This window comes from Copadichromis virginalis, linkage group LG13, assembly GCF_057382275.1.
Source record: "Copadichromis virginalis isolate Kocher_CV1m ecotype Utaka linkage group LG13, C_Virginalis_male_GT1.1, whole genome shotgun sequence".
Classification (NCBI taxonomy): domain Eukaryota; kingdom Metazoa; phylum Chordata; class Actinopteri; order Cichliformes; family Cichlidae; genus Copadichromis; species Copadichromis virginalis.
In genome coordinates this window covers 17,429,011-17,448,108 of record NC_140630.1, presented here as the reverse complement: position 1 = coordinate 17,448,108, position 19,098 = coordinate 17,429,011, and the positions used below count along the sequence as shown (strand labels likewise).

The window sequence follows — 19,098 nt, the reverse complement described above, 5'->3', positions numbered from 1 at the left end:
GAACACGACTCTCTCCACTGCTAAGATGATTAATTCAATGAAAGAACACAGGTAGCACAGGTTTGAGGAGAGAAGGGCCACAGTAGTAGATCCTACACATATTGTGAACAGCTGTCATCAGCTGTTCACAATAAGACAAAATGAAAATATGACCATGTATCATAGTTATCTGAATTATTCAAATCAGAATTAAAGACATAAACTAAAGGAAAAAATATAGAAATAACAGGTTTAGCTACTTTTTGAAAGTTATTATTAATATTATTTTATATCATCCCTTTTCCCTGAGGTGTTTTGTTTTGCCATATGGTAGTTACTTTACAGTTATCCTACTTTACTTAAACAATTTTGCATCAACTTACCACCTCAAGTTTTCTTCTCCCAAAATTGGGAATGAATAAAGTAGAATTTATTTTTAATGAAACATGGTAAATTTTAAAGAAAATTGTGGTAGACAGTGCTAAAACAGTCTGTTCATAAAATAACACAAAGAAAACTAAACTATTTTGATAAAAGATTAAATAACTTCCTATGCTACCTGGAAATCATTTAAATCCTTTGCTGAAAGCATGGCAACTGTTGTTACTAACACCTAACTGTAATGTTATTAGTTTACTTCATGTATGTCACAAAATTACCATTTATTTTTATACCTTACTGAGAAAATATGTCAGTGACCTCTAACTCTGTTCATATCCTTGATTTGGTATTACAGGGGTAGAGTGGGCAAGGTTTGAGAAGTACGGTTAATTGTTTTCTTATTTTGGTTTATAAAGTCTGTATTGTATTTTGCTATGAAAAAAATATTGAAAAAGTCTATAATCATTTCAGCTTGCAAGAATCAAAACAAATATCCACAGACTGATTGGGAAACTGTTTCTTAGTTGCAGCTCCATTTTCCATGAAACATTTGGGTAATTAGAAAATATGCCAGGGTTAAATGTTTACTAGTTTGGGGGGGGGGGGGGGTTACTCATTAATCACCATTTCTATTTGTTAGGAAGGTTGTTTCTCTACACTGCACACACGCAGGCAGACTGCTGTGTGCTGCCCTATCCACACATCTAAGATAGTGCTGAGAAAGAGAGAGAGCCTTGCACTGCAGCAAAAGCAATGAACCTCTGATGATGTTGAAGATGATGGGGCTGACAGAGCTGAGGATAGGTCCAGTGCCAGCCAAGAACTGACAGGTGAATCCTGCCTATATACCGACAATACTTGAGATTACGACTGGTTTATAGGTGACTAAGTCTTGTATGAGTGTAAAATCACATGGGGGAAACACACTAACGCAAACACAAGCATCTATGGTAGCCAATAAACTTCACAACAGACGGCTGTGTCGACATAGTAATGACACAAAGTAGCAACCGCATCAACTTACCACCTCAATTTAAATGCCCAGGTAATTCACAATGATAGCGCCGCAGCGTGATACAATATCGAAAACTGGGGGATTGCGCAATGGGACAAGGTTAAAACTTGTAGCCATGAAAATAAAATAAAACTCACCGGCATCATTTTAGCTTCGTACCGCATTTAGCTAACGCACACAGCATGAATCCCCGCTGGCAGTTTCGACGAAGGCTGTTGGGACTGGCGATCGCTGTAATCCCAGAGCCTAAAGCCGCGACAGGCAAGGCTACTTTCTCCTTCTTAGGGAGGGGGGGGATCCAGTCCTGCGTTAAAAAAGGACAACACAACAAAACATGGTTACGCTCTAAAATTCGACAAAAAATAAAAAGAATACAAAAACAAATAGCACTAAAGTTAACTGCATCTCGTGTCGTAGACCTGTTGCACCAGATAACGAGGCCTTCACGGCAAAAGTTTCCGTTGTGGTTGCGCGAGCATCGCTTTAAAACTTTGTAATGCTCGCAAAAGCGAGCGCGAGGATCGACGTAAATAACAAAAAAAAAACAAGGTTTGTGAGTGGGAATACACACACGCGTTTAAATGGAAATACTTAATAATAATTTTTTTAAAGGTTTTACTCACCAAGAAAATACGTAGGTAATCGTCTCGAAACCCAGTAGAATGACAGCGTAGCTCGGTCGCCCGCAGGCAGCCTATCCCAGAGTGACGTAGCGAGAGGAAACTCATTCCACTTTGGAATTCAAGCTCCGCCCCTGCCGGAGCATAAAACACCCCCACCGGCTAGACTTGTATACTTTGTGCCTTGACTTCTGTCTTAATATCAGAATCGCACGCTTAATATTGAAACCATGTGCAAAAAAAACAAAACAAAAAAACAAAACCAAACATTCAGTGTGTTCAGCAGTTTCTCAGCAGCAGATTAAACTTAAAAGAGCAGCGGTAGGAATGATTCCTCGCCAGGACATACTTAAGATGTATCACTCCGCCAGTAATCACAAACTGAAAGGTGAAGGTGAAAGAGCTGCGAAACTGTTTGGTTCAGTAAAAGCATTTATTATTAAAGATGGCAACTTAACGAATGAAAAAAGAATAATTATTAAAGTTAATATGACCAGTTAGCTGAATTAGAGCATATAAACAAGCAACACCTAATGTAACTTGGGAAAATGTAACTTGCTTCAGATAAGAGCTGTAATCAGGATTTATACTGAAATAAAAATTTCTACCTGGCTTCATCTAAACCCCATATGGCCTCACTGTATATCATGAATCAGAAGAGTTCTTTCTTCTCTTCTTATACTCTCACTTCAGATTACAGTGTCGTCTGCAAACATTATAGGCTACAGAGACTCCTGCCTGACCTCATCTGTCATCCTGTTCATTACCACTGGGACTTCCTACATTTCTGATGTAATCCCATCCCCATCCCCTAGCTTCAACAACTCTTTCCTATAACTTCGTGTTATAGCTCATCAACCTTATCCGTCTACGGCTACAGCTCTGCACATCACCCTTTAACTTGAAACTCAGTATTAGTAAACTTTTTTCCCACTCCTCGGGCATCCTCACACTTTCCAGGATTGTGTTTTCTGGTTAAAAAGCCCACTCCCTTCTTTCCTATATATCGCCATACTTCCAAACACCTGTACTTTTATGTAGAATTATAGTTAAAGATTATTTTTTGTAATTAATTAATTACTGTTTATTACAGAATCTATTTGTTGTATTCCTGCTCTTTTGATTTTGCTGCTGTCATCATGCGAATTTCCCAACTGTGGGACTAATAGAAGGTCTTTTATGTTATCTTAGACATCCTGGTCTCATTAAACATATATGTAATGACTTCTAATGCGAGATGAAGACATTTCCTGTACTTTGATTTATTTATTTATTTATTTTTTAGTTTTGTAAGTAAACCATACTGTTTGCTTCATTTTTACATTTTTTTTTAATTCAAGTAGCTAATGAATATAATAGTTTCAGAGGTGATGGCTTAGATTTATATAGACGATCTTTAAAAAAAAATCTTAGACTACAACTCCCAGAATTCCCACTCAACGGCGAGCAAAGTGTTCAAACGCGCGAGTAGCGGCAGGAGAAGCAACGGCAGCACATTCTGTACACGTTGGTACCTCACTGAGTGTATCGCTCGTCTCACTGTACTGCAGGTGCTTTGCATAAGGGAGTTGCTTTCGCCTCAACAGTGTGTTAGACGCTACTTGAAGTCATGGCTGACCAGGTGGCCGCCATGTGTGATCAGCTTGTGAAAGCTGTGAATGTGATTATGGACGCAGAAACAAGTCAAATTTACCGACTGGAGGCCCTAAAGGTAGCTTCGTTAACGCTTGCTAGCTAGCCGCTAAGTTTGCTGAGCTTGTCATTCATTTGTGAAAGGAGAATAATGTACTGGCTTAGCTAGATAAATTGGGCTATTATACGTAGTTTCCTAGTAACAGCGCTGTTTATACGGTTCATGTATGTTGGTTTAACCTGCAATGATGATAGCCATATGCTTTACGAGCTAGCCGGCATGCCACAATTATCACCTCAACACCAGAGCCACTGTGGACTCATATTCATGCCATTAACCACATGGTGAAAAGACAGAGCTCGATTTAATGAGGCTAGTTAACCAATTCCGAGTAATTCTGCCCCCAAGAATAACTCTAACCCTAGCTGCTAGATTAGCATTCTGCTATCCAAGTATTTATATGAATGTTTGTGAATTAGCTGTTGCTATCTGACATATTACACGTGTATGGTAGTGGTGGGTTCACAAAACTGTTCATTTAAAGTCTTATAACATTTCCTAATCTTTAAAATTACGCGGTTTCTTTTTTCTTCTCTTCAGTTTTGTGAAGAGTTTAAAGAGACGAGCTCCTTGTGTGTCCCATGTGGCTTACAATTAGCTGACAAAGCCCAGCCAGCAGTAGTGAGACACTTTGGTTTGCAAATCCTGGAGCATATCATCAAGTAAGTTGAAGGTGACTAAGGTAAATGTAATAGGGAAAAAGCATGATAAGGGATCCATGTTTGACAGAAAGCTAATGTCTCCCTGCAGATTCAGATGGAACGACATGCAGCAACAGGAGAAAGTCCACCTGAAGGAGTGCGCCATGCAGCTGTTATCAAATGTAAGTGTGATTTGTGAAAGACGCTTCACTTCACAGTTCACAGTTGTACTGCTCTGATGCCTTCTATTGTCTCTTTTCAGGGTACTCATTCGATCTTGGACGAGGAGAGCCACATCAAAGATGCCCTGTCACGAATAGTTGTGGAAATGATAAAAAGAGAATGGCCTCAGCATTGGCCAGATATGCTGAAAGAGATGGAGACTCTCACTAGCCAAGGAGTAAGTAACCTGTGTGGTGCAGGAAGCTCAATTTTTCCTCATCTCACTTGTTTCCTCAGCCAACATGGATTCAATATGAGAATGGAATAACTTGCATGCAAATAAGGGCCAGTTGTGGATTACTCATTCATTTCCCCATTGCCTCATCATGTAAACTTGGGCACTGGGATAACGTCACCTTCCAAATACGAACCTAACAACCCTCTTTCCGCTTCCTTGTTTTATCACTAAACTGTAGACCTTTTCAGACATTCAGATCAAGCTTGGTTTTACTTTTATCATTAATACATACCCACTCTGAAGGGATGAACAAAGTACTTGTGCAATATTACAATAATATCTAAGTGTGATAGTATATTAAAGGATATACAATTCTTAAGAAAAGTTTTTTTTTAGTTGGTTGCTGTATATTTAGAAAATCAGTTACATCCTATGTGTAGCTATGGGAATGTGGTAGACTGATTAAGCAGTTGCTTTAATGCAGTGTTGTGTGTCAGCGCACCTAAATGAAGTGGAGTACACACTGTCATTTCAATTCAATTCAATTCAATCTTTATTGGCAGACTTCATGTCTATAAAAACAAGACAAAAAACACACACATAACACACACCCCCCCCCAACACAAGGTATAAACCATTAAATATATATATGTATATAAATAAGTATCTAAAGCATTTGTAAAAATATAAAACCATAATATACATAAAACACAATTACTTAAAATAAATCAATAAATACACAAACACTTTAACCAGTGCTTTCTCAGACTGGATGAGTAACGGGAACCACTCACTGTTGGATCTGTAAGTGCTACAATTATACTGTTATTCGAACCATCCAGTCGTTCTCTAAAATTGAACATTAGCTTTCTTAAAAGTGCTTTAAAAGTCCAAACACCCACAGCTACAAACATCTGGCTGGCACTACCACTTCTAGGTATCCTGCAAAGGATTCTCATCGCATCATTATATGCAACATGCAGCTTCTGCATGCTACATTGTTTGTTTTTTGTGCCAGTTTAAACAAAGGGAAATTTAGCTGTTTATCCTGCTTGGTTCTACATATCAAAACAGCACTTTTAGCAGCATTGTACTCAATGTCATATTGCACACCATATTCAGTACAGACATTAAGAAGATCCTGTAACCCATCACTGCTTGGACTAAAAACAACCAGGTCATCTGCATACATAAGATGATTTATCAGTGCTTTACCTAATATACACCCAGTGTTACAGGCTCTCAGTTGTATGGACAAATCATCAACATACAAATTAAATAAAATTGGAGACAAAATCCCACCCTGTCTAACACCATTGCTGACACCAAAGGGGGCAGAAATACTGCTTCCCCATTTAACCTGCATGTTCTGATGAGCGTACCAGTAAGAGAGAATCCTCACGATGTACTGAGGAACTCCCCGTCTCTTCATTTTATCAAAAAGTTTTCTGTGGTTCACTCGATCAAAAGCCTTAGAGGCATCAATGAAACACATGAGGACAGATGAATTTTTAGCCCTATACAAACTGACTATTTCCTTGAGTGCATATATGCACATGTCAGTGCCGTGCTTTGGTTTGAAGCCAAACTGATTATCCAGAGAAGAGATGAACACACTAACTCTATCAAACAAGATTCTTTCTAACACCTTAGATAAAATAAAGTAAGATAAAATACCATTTTAAAAACATCAACATTCATTTATTTGGATACTGCCTTTTTGGAGCCAGCTCCAAAAACTCATATTTGAACAAGGGGGCAGAGTGCTTATTTATAAGCTGAGGTTAAGAAACTTGGTTAGCAAAATGCATTTATAAACCTTACAGCTGCAGTAGAAGGAAACAGATTCCTCATTATTAGTGCTAAGTAACAGATGAATAAAATACTATATGTCACTCAGACTTTGTCTGTAGCACATTGAAGACTGTATATTTTCCAGATATTTTTTTTAAAAAGTATTAAAAGTGCTCCAAAAAGCTTGAGCACATATAAACACCATACGCTGCTTGATAAATGTATACAACTCTTTCATGCTGAAACGGCAAATGGCTTTGAGGCTTCCTGAGATCTGTCAGTCCCCACATTTATGGGGGCGTTCTTTAAAACATAATTTCTTTCAGTGGGGTGAACAACTTAAAATGCTAGAGAGATGTAAGCATTTGTTACCTTGTGCGTGCTTATCCTTTAATGTAATGACAAGCAGTCAAACTTGTACCATGTTTTTCATGGATGCTTAAATGTTATTAGGTCTGACTTGATAAAACTATCATTGCATCTTTTATGGAAAAGTGAGCATTCAGACACATTCTTGATAATCGTGGACTTCAGGAAGACCAGGAAACACTTGACCCTTGTTTCAATCCAGGGGGTCAGTGTTGACATTGTGGAGGACTATAAATACCTTGGAGTACACATTGACAATAAACTGGACTGGGCTAAAAACACCACAGCACTTTACAGGAAGGGCCAGAGTCGTCTCTATTTTTTGAGGCGACTGAGGTCCTTCAACATCTGCCAGAAAATGCTGAGGATTTTCTATGAGTCTGTTGTGGCCAGTGCGATCCTCTATGCTGTTGCATGCTGGGGGAGCAGGCTGAGGGTCGCAGATGCCAACAGACTTAATAAACTGATCCGTAAGGCCAGCAATGTTGTGGGGATGGAGCTGGACTCCCTCAAGGTGGTGTCGGAGAGGCGGATGCTGTCCAAGATAAAGACAATGTTGGATAACACCTCCCACCCACTCCATGACATGTTGGTCAGTCACAGGAGCTCGTTCAGTGAGAGACTGAGATTACCAAAAAGCACCACTGAACGACACAGGAAATCATTCCTGCCTGTGGCCATCTCCCTGTACAACGCATCCACTTAACACACTGTTTGCTGCTACAGCTACACATGTTTCTTTTCCAAATATTTATTTATAAGTGACTTATGTATGTATGTATATATATGTATATATTGTACTATTCTTAGTTAGCGTATTGTCTGTCTTGTCTTAATGTTGGTTTAAAATGGAGCACTGTAACAAAACAAAAAAAAAAAATAATAATTTCCCCCAGGGATCAATAAAGTATTCTGATTCTGATTAATCCAAGCTGATTTGTCACGAATCACTTCTTTAAAACTGCTGTTACAGCCATTTAAAGCTAGATAAAAGCAAATCAAGGAAAAAAAACATCCTCTTTGCTTTCACAGGAGGCCCAGACAGAGTTGGTCATGCTGATCCTTTTGAGGCTGGCTGAGGATGTGATCACCTTCCAGACGTTGCCTACCCAGCGACGCAGAGACATACAGCAGACACTCACCCAAAACATGGAAAGCATCTTCACTTTCATGATGGGCATTCTTCAAATTAATGTGGAGGACTATCGTAAACTGGTTAGTGGAGTCCTGACCTCATTTGTGTTGCAAGAAAGTAGAAATTGAAGAGTAAACTGACTTTACAATATTGGTCTTCTTTTTGTTTTCATCTAGAAAGGTTCTCCTGGAAATGAACTGCAGGTAAGAAAGCGTCAGCGTGTGCCTGCTTTAATATTCTAAACTTTGTTAATCGACTTGATTACTTCACTTTGCCCCCTTATAATTTTTCATCCACACAGATGAGAGCTCACTGTCGAGTTGCCGTGGCTACGCTGAATACACTCGCAGGCTACATAGACTGGGTCGCTCTGGTGTACATAACCTCCGGAAACTGTCATCTGCTGGAGATTCTGTGTCTGTTGCTGAGTGAGCCGGAGCTGCAGCTCGAGGCAGCGGAGTGTCTGCTCATTGCTATGAGCCGCAAGGTGAGTCGCTGGGACAGTATTCATGATGGCTTTCAAGAGATTTTGTCTCGGTTTGTCAAGTAGGCACTGCTGTATGCAACCTTCTTTTATGAGATGATAGAATTGCCAGACAAGCTTTTCCAGTTTCTTTTCCCAGCAGCTTTCATCAGTGTGATCCTCTGAATATACTAATAAGTCCTGCAGAATTGTGTTTTTTGCAGTTAAATTGCTTTAACGTTTATATGTATTGTGCTATTATAACCATAATTACATGAGCAATGCACAAGTCTAATCAGGACACGTGAATCATGCAATGACAACAAGGTATGAGTCTGAACAAGTCCATGAGTCCATTTCCTCTAGGTTCCAGGTAGGGTTAATAGAGCTCATATCCCAGTCATCATAACTGACTTGTTTTTTTTCTTTTATTGGACAGAGTCATAAAATTTCTGCCATAATAGAACTTTGAGTAGAATTTCTAATGATCATATTAATAGTGTTATAATTTCAGAAATAACTCAGTCAAAATTAGGAAACGCACAGAAAATGACGAAGGTGCTTTTGTCCTCGCAGCAGATAGAACCGCATGTTGGATTTGGCAGAAATTTCACGCGGGATGTTTGGTTGACACAATCCTCCCCATGGATAAATGGGAATACAATGAGTAAATAAGTGTTGAAGATGGGAAATATTTGTTTAATCTGTCTTTTTAAAAATCCTTATACACTTTGAGAAATTTTACTATTAAAATAACTCTATTTTTGATAATTTAGAGGCTTTCTTTTGGGGATTTAGAGTAGTCTTGCAGATCAGACCAGTAATACTACATTATGGTAAGCTATAGTTTTTTTACTACCAGTTAATAATCTGTCATTCTGCCACAGGGCAAGCTGGAAGAGAGGAAACCATTCATGCTTCTGTTTGATGATGTGGCCATCCAGTATATTCTTTCTGCAGCCCAGTGAGTACAGCTGCTTCTCTCCACGTCTCTGCAGGCTTCATGCTAGCACTTCTACTGCAATTTAATGGTTTGTGTGTCTGCTTACAGGACAGCAGATGGACTTTCGATATATCAGAAATCCGCAGAATCATCATTAAGTAGCCGTGACTCAGAGCCCTCTATGTGTACCTCTAGAGCAGTGGAGGTGGTGGAGCGGCGTTACATCTTCCTGAAGAGGCTCTGTCAGGTCCTGTGTGCTTTGGGAGGTCAGCTTTGCTCATTAGTGGTAAGTTTGGCCATTTTTAAGCACTTTAGATATTCGTTTTAAGATTGAAGATAGGTAACAGTTTCTCATCTTTTCTCCCCAGGGTTCAGACGTAGAGGTTGAAGTACCTGCAAACCTCAGCAAGTACATGGAAGCCCTTTTAGCCTTCACTACGCATTCCAGTCAGGTGAGATACCTCAGGAAAAAGATTGGACCCTTTTTGAAGTAAAATTTCATTTGAGTGAACAGCGTGTAAAGAAAACGACTTTTCTCTTTATTTCACTGCAGTTTTTAAAGTCCTCAACCATGGCGACATGGGGAGCTTTGTTCAGACATGAGGCTCTTTCAAAGGATGCAGCTGTTGTCAAGATGGCTGTCAAATTTCTTAGAGCCTCTATGACCAACTTAGTTAAGGTGAGGTCGTGGTGACAGCAATATCATTCACAGTGTGACCTAAAGCCAAACAAAGTGTTAATAACTTTCATCTTCCCCTCCTTAGACTGGGTTCCCGTCTAGAGACAATAACCCAAACTGCGAGTACTCCCGTGTGGACTTTGACAGTGATGAGGACTTCAACTCTTTTTTTAATTGTAAGTACCGGGGATTCAAGTTTTGCTTCAGTAGTTCTGACTCTTTTATTTTGTGCATACCTTTATGGTTTTCATTGTTTCTTTTGGTGCTTTGCAGCTTTCCGAGCGCAGCAGGGGGAAGTTTTGAGGAGCACATGCCGCATTGTTCCTCTAGAGGCTTTCCGGATAGGAGCAGAATGGTTACAGTATCAGATTACTAGCCCAATAGATACTGGAGATAACGCATGTAAGTAGTCTTTGACACAATACCAAAGAGGAAATGATCGCTGTTTTCACACGTGTTTTGGTTTACTGCTTGAAGGGATTTTTATGGCCATATGCCGATAGTTAATTCATCATGTAAAATACGTAATAATATTACAATAATTTAAGCCTGGAGTTAATTGGGAAACTAGAGCAGTCAGTTTGGGGAATAGCAAACTCATATTGCTACTAACATATAAGCTTTACAGTTTCCTTTCGAGTCTTTTAAGGACACTAAGGGAAAATTGGGGAAGGGCTGATATATTATTGGCTGATATTGACCCTGATGCCAACTTTTTTTTGTGCAGCGCATCCTTAGCAAAACCTTAAACACAAGTTTCATTTCCATATTGATGGCTGAATCTGCCGTGAATGGGCGCCTCTCCCTTTGCATCTCTCTAGCTAAGACTGCAGAGGGCCTGTGTTCCCTCTTGTCCCCTTCAGTGGTCCAGTGGGATGCAATGACGGTCTTCATGGAATGCATGGTCTCGCAGATCATTAAAAGTGTGGATGAGGAGGTAAAGGAACAAGTTTTCTGTAACAGAATGGAAATGGCAGTGTAAAAGTAATCGTAGTCAAACTAATAATGAAGGCTTTTGCTCCTTCTGCCTTATAGAAGTTACCCATTGATCAGAGCATGGAGCTCCTGCAAGCCGTGCTGAACTACGAAACCAAAGACCCGCTCATTTTGTCCTGTGTGCTCACCAACGTCTCTGCCCTTTTCCCATTGGCCATACACAGACCACACTTCCTGCCACAGGTCCTCATCAAGGTAAGTTGAGCTGTTACTGGTTCCTGAATAACATTTACTATGTGAATGTAGTTTGTCACAAATCAATCAGAAAGTTCCTCCTGTCACATATTTTTGCTCGGTGGGGATGTTTCTTGTATTCACACCTTCAGCTCATTTGGAGGAGTTTGTTTTAATAATGTGGATTTTGAATGGTTTTGTTTTGTCCTGCAGCTCTTTAAGGCCGTCACATTTGAAATTGATCACGAACCCAAAGTAAGTTTCCTTCACGGAGTCATTTTTACTTCATCTTCATGACAACTGTGGAAAACAAATGTATTCTCCTCCTGATGTCTTCAGGCACCTTGGACTCGAGCTGTGAAGAATGTGAGGAGGCACGCCTGTTCTTCCATCATAAAAATCTGCCGGGATTACCCACAGTATATGCTGGTAATGGACTATTCTATTCCAGTTAGCTTAATAGCTAATGATAATTTGTCTTTCTGACGTACACTTTTCTGTATAGAAGTAAGTCAGTGTCTTTAACGATGCCCTTTTTTCTTTCTACAGCCTTGTTTTGAGATGTTTTACAATCATGTGAAGGAACTGTTTTCGAGCGGAGTCGCGCTCACTCACATGGAGAAATGCGCCCTGATGGAAGCTCTGGTTCTCATCAGTAACCAGTTCAAAGACTATGAGAAGCAGAAGGCGTTTGTAGATGAACTGATGGCCTCAGTGGTTGCAGAGTGGACTTCAAATGAGATTAGGCAGTGAGTTTGAATTCTCTCAGTGTGCCTCAAATTTAACACGATAGCGATAAATGATAGTTTTCTCTTCTTTGTTTTTCAGTGTGTTGTGGAACCCAGACACATTCTTGTCCTTTATTGGAGCAGATAAGGTGGTCACGGAGCAAAAAGAAGATGCAGATACAGCAGCCATTAATAGAGGCAGAGTAAGTGTATATGCGTGAACTCATTTATGTGGAGGGATACTGCCATTGGAGATCACTGTAGGTTTGCTTGTCTCACTTTTGTGTAATGACAAAATGTCGTAAGGGAAACAGACGTTATTTGACCTTTTAAAGGCATTGCACATGGACGTGTGCTCACTGACGAAACTTGTTTTTTGCGTTGTGTAAGTTGTTTATTACGTAAGCAAAGAAAAACTTTCCAGACAGAATGTGCCATGTCACCAATTTTTTTTATTTATTTTTTTTGCACCAGCCACAAAAGCTCATATTTCAAATTCTGACGCAGTTTTTGGCTTGTCGTTGGAGTTTATATTTTATTAATAAACAAAGCTGAAAACCATCTGGGTGTAGGCCCTGAGGTTTTGTAGCAGCTATGTGACTGTAACTAGGTGTAGCAAGGCTTTTAACCTAATCTAACGCAGCATGGTTAAATTTGCTGATTAGAAATAAACACAGAGTGCAGCTGTGGCAAATGGAAAAACTTTTTTTTTTTTTTTTAGCTATTTGATGATAAACAAAACTATTTGACAAACTAAAAATGCTGGTGATAGATATGACACAAAATTTCAAAGGCAGTCGCGTTATAAGAACGGATAAAAATTGCTTGTAGTTAGTTGTAACAAGGTAACTTGTAACTGTTTAATCCTTTTTTTGTATTTTCTTTTTAATTGAATCCTCCTCTAGTTGAGCTTCTGTTTGTATGCTATATTGGCGGTGGTGAAGCGGGCACACTGGCCTGCAGACCTGGAGGAGGCCAAGGCTGGTGGCTTTGTTGTGGGCTACACTCCTGCTGGAGCTCCCATGTACAGAAACCCCTGCACTGCCCAGTTTCTGATTTTGATGCCCAATTTACTAGCACTAATCAGGTGCGCTTGTACCATGATGTTACAGAAATTTGTAAAAAATGATTAATTATCCTTTTTACCGTACTGATATGTTGATTATTGACTTTCCCCTCTTGTTATTCCTCACTGCAGGACTCACAACAGTCTTTTCCTGCCTGAGAACATGGCCCGTCTCAGTGAGACCTTCAGCAGAGCTCATGAGATCATGGATAGTGAGAAGAAAGTGGTTCTTGGTAAGATGAGTTTTGTCCACACTTTTTACCAGAAGTCGGCAATCACCTTAAAAAAAGACTGTGGTCAAACTTAAGTGCATCCCGTCTACAGGTCTCTCTCATCATCTTTTGGATATTTACGACTCTCCCGTGTGTAAAACCATGATAGAGCGCATGCAGGGATTTTTCTGCACATTATATGATAACTGGTGAGAACTGTGGCTTTGACAGCTTTAACCCAAATTTTTCTTGCCTTTTTATATACCTTACATGTTGTTAAATTAAGTTTACCTCCAATTTTGCTGTTTTTAATCCATGTAGCTACCAAATCCTGGGAAGTGCAGGTGTGTCCCTGCAGCAGGAGTTCTACAACATCGACAAGTTGGCTGAAGGAATGGCTGGCTCTGCTTTCGTCTCCCTCGACCATGTGCCCGATCACAGACTTCGCCCAATGATTCATATCCTTATTTGCTTTTTTTTTTTTTCTCCATTTGATTTGGTCAGCTTCTTTTCCCCTTCTCCTCCATGCTCCAATTCAGTGATGCACACCGGCCTGCAAGACCTGACATAATTAAAACTGAGCTAAAGCTTTACGTAAACTTTACATTTCCTTGACAAGTGTACGTCTGTTTCTGAGGCAGCTGGTGCTGTCTTGTCCCCAGGAGTACTATGAAAGTCTACTCTGCCCTCTGCTGGGACCATTGTTTGGCTACATGCTGCAGGTCAGGATCTCCACACCCACTGTTCTCTTCTTTTAAACTTTTTAGCCTAAAATGTGCTAAATATCATGGCTGTGTTTCTTATTACTGCTTCAGAGACTCAACATGAGGTGGCAGGTCATCAACCAGCGGACATCTATCAAGTAAGTTTTGGCACAGTGTTTGTGATCAAATGAATTTTCAGTCCATAAGACAAAAATAACACACACATACCCCAAATATAGACCATAATGAAGACTTTTCTTATCTGGAATGGAAATTTCTCAATTGCAGTTTGGAAAAAAAATAAAAAAATCACTGCTTAGTTTTTCCCCATAATTCACCTTTTGTGTGTGTGTGTGTGTGTGTGTGTGTGTGTGTGTGTGTGTGTGTGTGTTTTTTTTTTTCTTTCTTTCTTTTTTTCAGTGGTGAGCATGAGGAGGAGGAGTTGGTTTGTCAGGAAACCCAAGTGACCCAGGAGATGTTGGAAGAGCAAGTAGTACGCCTGCTGACGAGGGAGGTGCTGGAACTTCTCAGTAAGTAGTGTCTTTAGTACCGCTTCCCACTCGCATACATGTTCATTCTAATGCACTATTGCCAAGTTGTGAAAGTTGAGCTTTTGGAGCTAATGTTGGTTTCAGAGCACATCAGAAAAGTGCAAATCTCAGCCACAAAGGCAAAGCTGTAATTCTACATTTTGTGGTAGATTTTTCTATCCAGTAGGATTTGTCTTTGGTGAGTGATAAGATTATGTCTGAGTTTATCCAGATTATGAGAAGTATAAAAGCACAATACATACATACATAACAAACAGTTGTACTTTTTATGGCATTATTAAACAAGGAGCCAGTCACAGAAGGGCTGCAGAAAAGATGTGAAACTCTGCGTTAATGACTTCTCCCTGAGCTCTCTGGAGTCAAGTGCTCCAATTAAGAAGCTAAAAGTGGAAGTGTTTGCAGAGAATTGTACCTTCTTATAAACAAAAGTCATACAAAGTCTGATTGGCAGATAATATTTGATTGAGGACGTTGCTGCCAAAGTGGTATTTAAAGTACGAAATTTAAGATCCCCTCCAAGAGTTGAATCTGTTCATCTGGATGTAGAGTTTTCAGTAAAAAGGGAAAGACCATCTCTGAATCAAGGAAAGTTTCTCCCACTGAAAACGCTACGTCCACATGAACAGAATCAGGTTTTGGGGATTTCCTTACCTGGATGATTGAGCATCTAATCAAGACACTAAACTTAAGAGTGCACACTCTTTTTCAGCCTGCATTGTGAGTGACTGCTTAACATGTATTTTAGTTTGGTTTAGTTTGATCACTCATCAGTGCAGAAATGCTGGTAATTTTGAAGTGTAATTCAAAGAGAGCTTCTTTTTTGAACATGAAGGTTTTTGTGAATTGATAGCAGCTTAGGTAAATAGTTTAAGGATTTTTGCGGTTACTGTGCATTGTGCAATGAATATCCAAGGTTTTGTGTCGATGTAGTGGGTTTGTTTGTTTGTTTGGGTTTTTTTTAGCTGTCTGATTAGCTTTTAAAGATGGAAGTTCAGTTGTCAAAACATCACAATTGTCTCTTTTTGTTTTAGCTGTGACCTGTATTTCCAGAAAGGTATCTGAACCTGCAGCCAATAAGGAGGAAATGGATGGTAAGAGTTAAACTGGAGAATTTGAATTAACTGGATGATTTTTATTCTGGCGTATCTCTTTATTTTTAATTAAAATTTGTTGTTGTTGTTGAAACATGCTCTTGCAGAGGAAGATATGATGATGGATTCAGTGCAGTCAGCGTCTCCTGCTCAACCCACAGAGGAGCTGACAGAGCTGGGGAAATGTCTCCTGAAGCACGAGGTCGACCTAAAACGCATCACGTATCATTCAGAGGAAAGCACAGTTGTACATTATTAAAAACGTAATGCTTCTTTTTCATTTCTCAGAACCTCTACATGTCCCTGCTGACCCTGTCCTTTACCTCACTTTCCTGGAAGGATGCCACCAACTGTCATCGCACTGCTTCACTGGTCTGCTGGACTCTGCTGCGGCAGGTAGCACATTTAATCTAACCTAAATACAAGGCAGCAGCTTTTTGATGCTCTCATCACACACGTTGCTTTTATGCACAAGCTGTCTGGCTATATTTAACCCAGATGTCTTTAAATGTGGGACTCAAGTATGCACAACAGGTTCCTGAGGATTGTACTTTATAATGAAATGCTACGTAAGCAAGAATAAGTTGTGCATTTGTTTAGGATTGATTTCAGCATCACAGTGTGTATATATGACCCAAAACTGTGTATTTAAGGAGATTTTATTAAGTAAGATTTTTTGGGTAACATTGGCGGTTTATAGCACAGAGGACTGAAGTGCTATAGGCTTACACAGGAAACGGTGGTTGGAATCAACAGTACATTTTTTTACATTTTTACCTTTTGAGGTTACGAAAAAATGCCTTGCAAGATTTTAAATAGCAATATTTATGGATGTCATTTAAGGGATTTGTAAAGATGTGATGAATTATCAGCTTAACATCAGTATAGGCCAAATGTTCACGTTCATGTTTTAATCTGGTGTTTTTCTGTCAGTTTTGCATTTGGGTGCTTGAAGATGGTGTGACAAAAGGCTAAAGTACCTTCAAGTTATTCATGTATAATGAAGACTTCTTTGATTCTCTGTAACAAAAGAGGAGAGTACCAACAAAAACAAATGTCAACAAAACAAAATACACAAGACATTGGTACTGGCGTCAGGTAGCATCCGTATGAAAGCAGAATTTAACAAACACAACCCTAAAATCTAACGATCTTTGATCTGGGAGGTGGCTGAATAAGTGTCTTGCATAGCTTTATATTTCTCTTGTCTCCAGGTTGTTGCAGGTAATCTTCTTACTGAAGCTGTTACGTGGTTCTTTACCAGCGTTCTCAGGGGCCTTCAAGTTCATGGGCAGCATGAGGTCTGCAGCTCTACCCTCTCTCAGTTGGCAATGCTCATCTATGAAAACCTGGTGAGGCAAATTTTGAACATATCTGACATATTTACATATTTGCTCTTTTTTTCCCTGCCCTTTAGAGGACTTATTTTACTTTCACTACTAATCAATCTGTTGTCTATATTCTGCTTTGACCTATAAAACGACAGATTATAGTGAAAAAGTCTTGATCAGAATGAAAGATTTTTCAAGATGTAAACTTACAAAAAAACAAACAAGAATTTGCAAAGCTGGAATCGGCGAAGATTTGAGAGTTTTGCATGACAAATAATGTCTGTCTTTGGGATGAAGTAAAATTGACTTGTTTTTGAGACTGGTGTACATTCCCAAAATTTAAGTTTCATATCATCTTGCTTCCTTATATTGTATCCTTTTTAAATGTCTGTGTTCCTGTTAGCGGCCTCGCTATATGGAGCTGAGAGGAGTGATGACCCAGATCCCAAACATCAATTTGGAGGCTCTGGACCAGTATGACCACAGGCTCATGGACCCCAGTGCCCAGAAGTTTGGAGAAAAGAAGAGAAAAGACCAGTTCAGGAAGCTTATTGCAGGAACTGTTGGGGTAATGCTACATTTCCCCACTAGAGAGCAGTGCTTCTCTAGTATATCCGACTGTAGATGGCTCATTAGGAGTAACCATAGACGCTGGCGTTTTAGTGCAAGTCATTACTCAGCAGAGTGATTCTGGCTGTGTTGTAAATCTTCTGTTCGCCGCAGCAGAAAAATGTTCAGCAGCTCAACAGGGCCGGACAGTCTAATGAAATTCTTTCCTGCAGGTCTGGGATAGCTGTGTTTAACCTTTCCTCTACCTGTCCCCTGCCAACAGAAAGCTCTATGCCAGCAGTTCAGGAAGGAGGTTCATATCCGGAATCTTCCATCGCTCTTTAAAAAGCCGAAGCCAGATAAGGATATAGTGAACAATGAACCTCTGGGCCTGGCAGCTCTCTTCTCTCCCAAGAATGATGCCCTGTAGGAACACAAAGCAAGTCAAGACTTCACGCTGATTGAAGACGGAGTTGTGTGTAGGACCACCGTCTCTCCTAAACATCCTCCAGCTGGGGCAGTGTGGCGCTACCTAACATATCTGTCAACACTGGTGTTGCTTCAGTAGGTTGTCTTTTCTTTTAACCTACATCGTGCAATGCCGCCGTTCATGCTTTATAACTGCTAGTCATTTGTACAGTCAAGTATCACAAAGTAGGGGACTTTTTTTTTTTTTTAAGTTCCTTTTGCGCATAAATGAGATTTGTAGACTCTACAGAATCTGTAGGGATTATTTCAGAATGAAGTTCTTAATTAATATTTAACCATTAATATTTGCACAGCTGAAGAAGCTGTAAAGAGCCACAAGACTAGTTTTATTTAAGACTTTTCTGCATTCTTATTTTACTTTGTGCTTCTTCATTTTTAGTCGCTGTATTTTTCCATTTCCCAACATCAGGACACATGAGGAACTATTAAGTGTAGCAACTTGCAGTTAATCGTATCCAAGTAAGCAAAGCAAGTAAAGCAGGTCGGCGTGCAGTTAGCCTGTTGGGGTACGATGAGGGATGGAGTGCATTTGTGTTATGGCATGTGGACAGGTGGACTTTTTTTTTTTTTTTTTTTTTTTTTTTTTTTTTTTTTTTCTTTACAAAAAAAAATAAAGAATACATTTTGGAGGTTAGTGTTGGCAGATACGTTGGTACCCATGCTGCTGTTGCATCCCGCGTCGAAAAGAAAGACCCGAGGGGGAAAAACTGCTGGTGCACATTTCTCTGTTCACTTTTTGTTTTGTTTTGGGGTTGTTGTTTTTTTCTATTGACTGGACCAGCTTGAATTAATTTTCTGATTCTGAAGGATGTGCTGATGGTACCTCGAGTGTGATGTTCTTTATAATGGGGTAAAGTTCCTCTGTCTATGTATAAACTAAGAGAGGAAAAAGTAATGGATTATATGAATGATTTATTGTAGACGTAAACAGAACAGCGGTCTGTTTTGCAGTTATTTTTTGCCAGTTCTTCATATCGCCACATGTGAAAACAGCCCATGTACTGTTTCGAATTGTTAATTTAATGCAGAGCACATATCATACTACAAATGATACAACCGCAGTCTGTGCCAAAACACTCATTGTAAATTTGTAAG

General features: G+C 39.6%; 2 protein-coding genes across 4 annotated transcripts in view; one reads left to right on the top strand and one right to left on the bottom strand.

The window, feature by feature from the left end:
- LOC146695471 (apoptosis-stimulating of p53 protein 2-like) overlaps positions 1 to 2,070 on the bottom strand; it is a 28,443-nt gene extending 26,373 nt beyond the window's left edge. For all 3 annotated transcript variants that reach the window (XM_085477660.1, XM_085477658.1, XM_085477659.1), the window contains exons 1-2: positions 1,999 to 2,070; positions 1,513 to 1,679 (exon numbers count right to left, since the gene is read on the bottom strand). In XM_085477660.1, the coding sequence (XP_085333786.1) occupies positions 1,513 to 1,539 (27 nt within the window). In that variant the 5' untranslated portion in view covers positions 1,540 to 1,679; positions 1,999 to 2,070. The remainder of the gene's footprint in view (positions 1 to 1,512; positions 1,680 to 1,998) is intronic.
- Positions 2,071 to 3,461: 1,391 nt separating this feature from the next.
- xpo5 (exportin 5) lies at positions 3,462 to 18,584 on the top strand. The gene is made up of 32 exons (XM_085477656.1): positions 3,462 to 3,706; positions 4,229 to 4,350; positions 4,439 to 4,511; positions 4,592 to 4,729; positions 7,925 to 8,107; positions 8,204 to 8,230; positions 8,329 to 8,514; positions 9,378 to 9,454; positions 9,542 to 9,719; positions 9,802 to 9,885; positions 9,987 to 10,112; positions 10,198 to 10,288; positions 10,386 to 10,514; positions 10,934 to 11,049; positions 11,148 to 11,303; positions 11,496 to 11,537; positions 11,622 to 11,711; positions 11,832 to 12,031; positions 12,111 to 12,213; positions 12,916 to 13,097; positions 13,209 to 13,309; positions 13,401 to 13,497; positions 13,610 to 13,746; positions 13,913 to 14,010; positions 14,104 to 14,150; positions 14,413 to 14,522; positions 15,575 to 15,634; positions 15,742 to 15,836; positions 15,923 to 16,030; positions 16,849 to 16,986; positions 17,369 to 17,533; positions 17,798 to 18,584. The coding sequence occupies exons 1-32, from the start codon at positions 3,605 to 3,607 to the stop codon at positions 17,942 to 17,944; spliced, it is 3,708 nt and encodes a 1,235-aa protein (XP_085333782.1). The 5' UTR covers positions 3,462 to 3,604; the 3' UTR covers positions 17,945 to 18,584.
- The last annotated feature ends 514 nt before the right edge of the window (positions 18,585 to 19,098 follow it).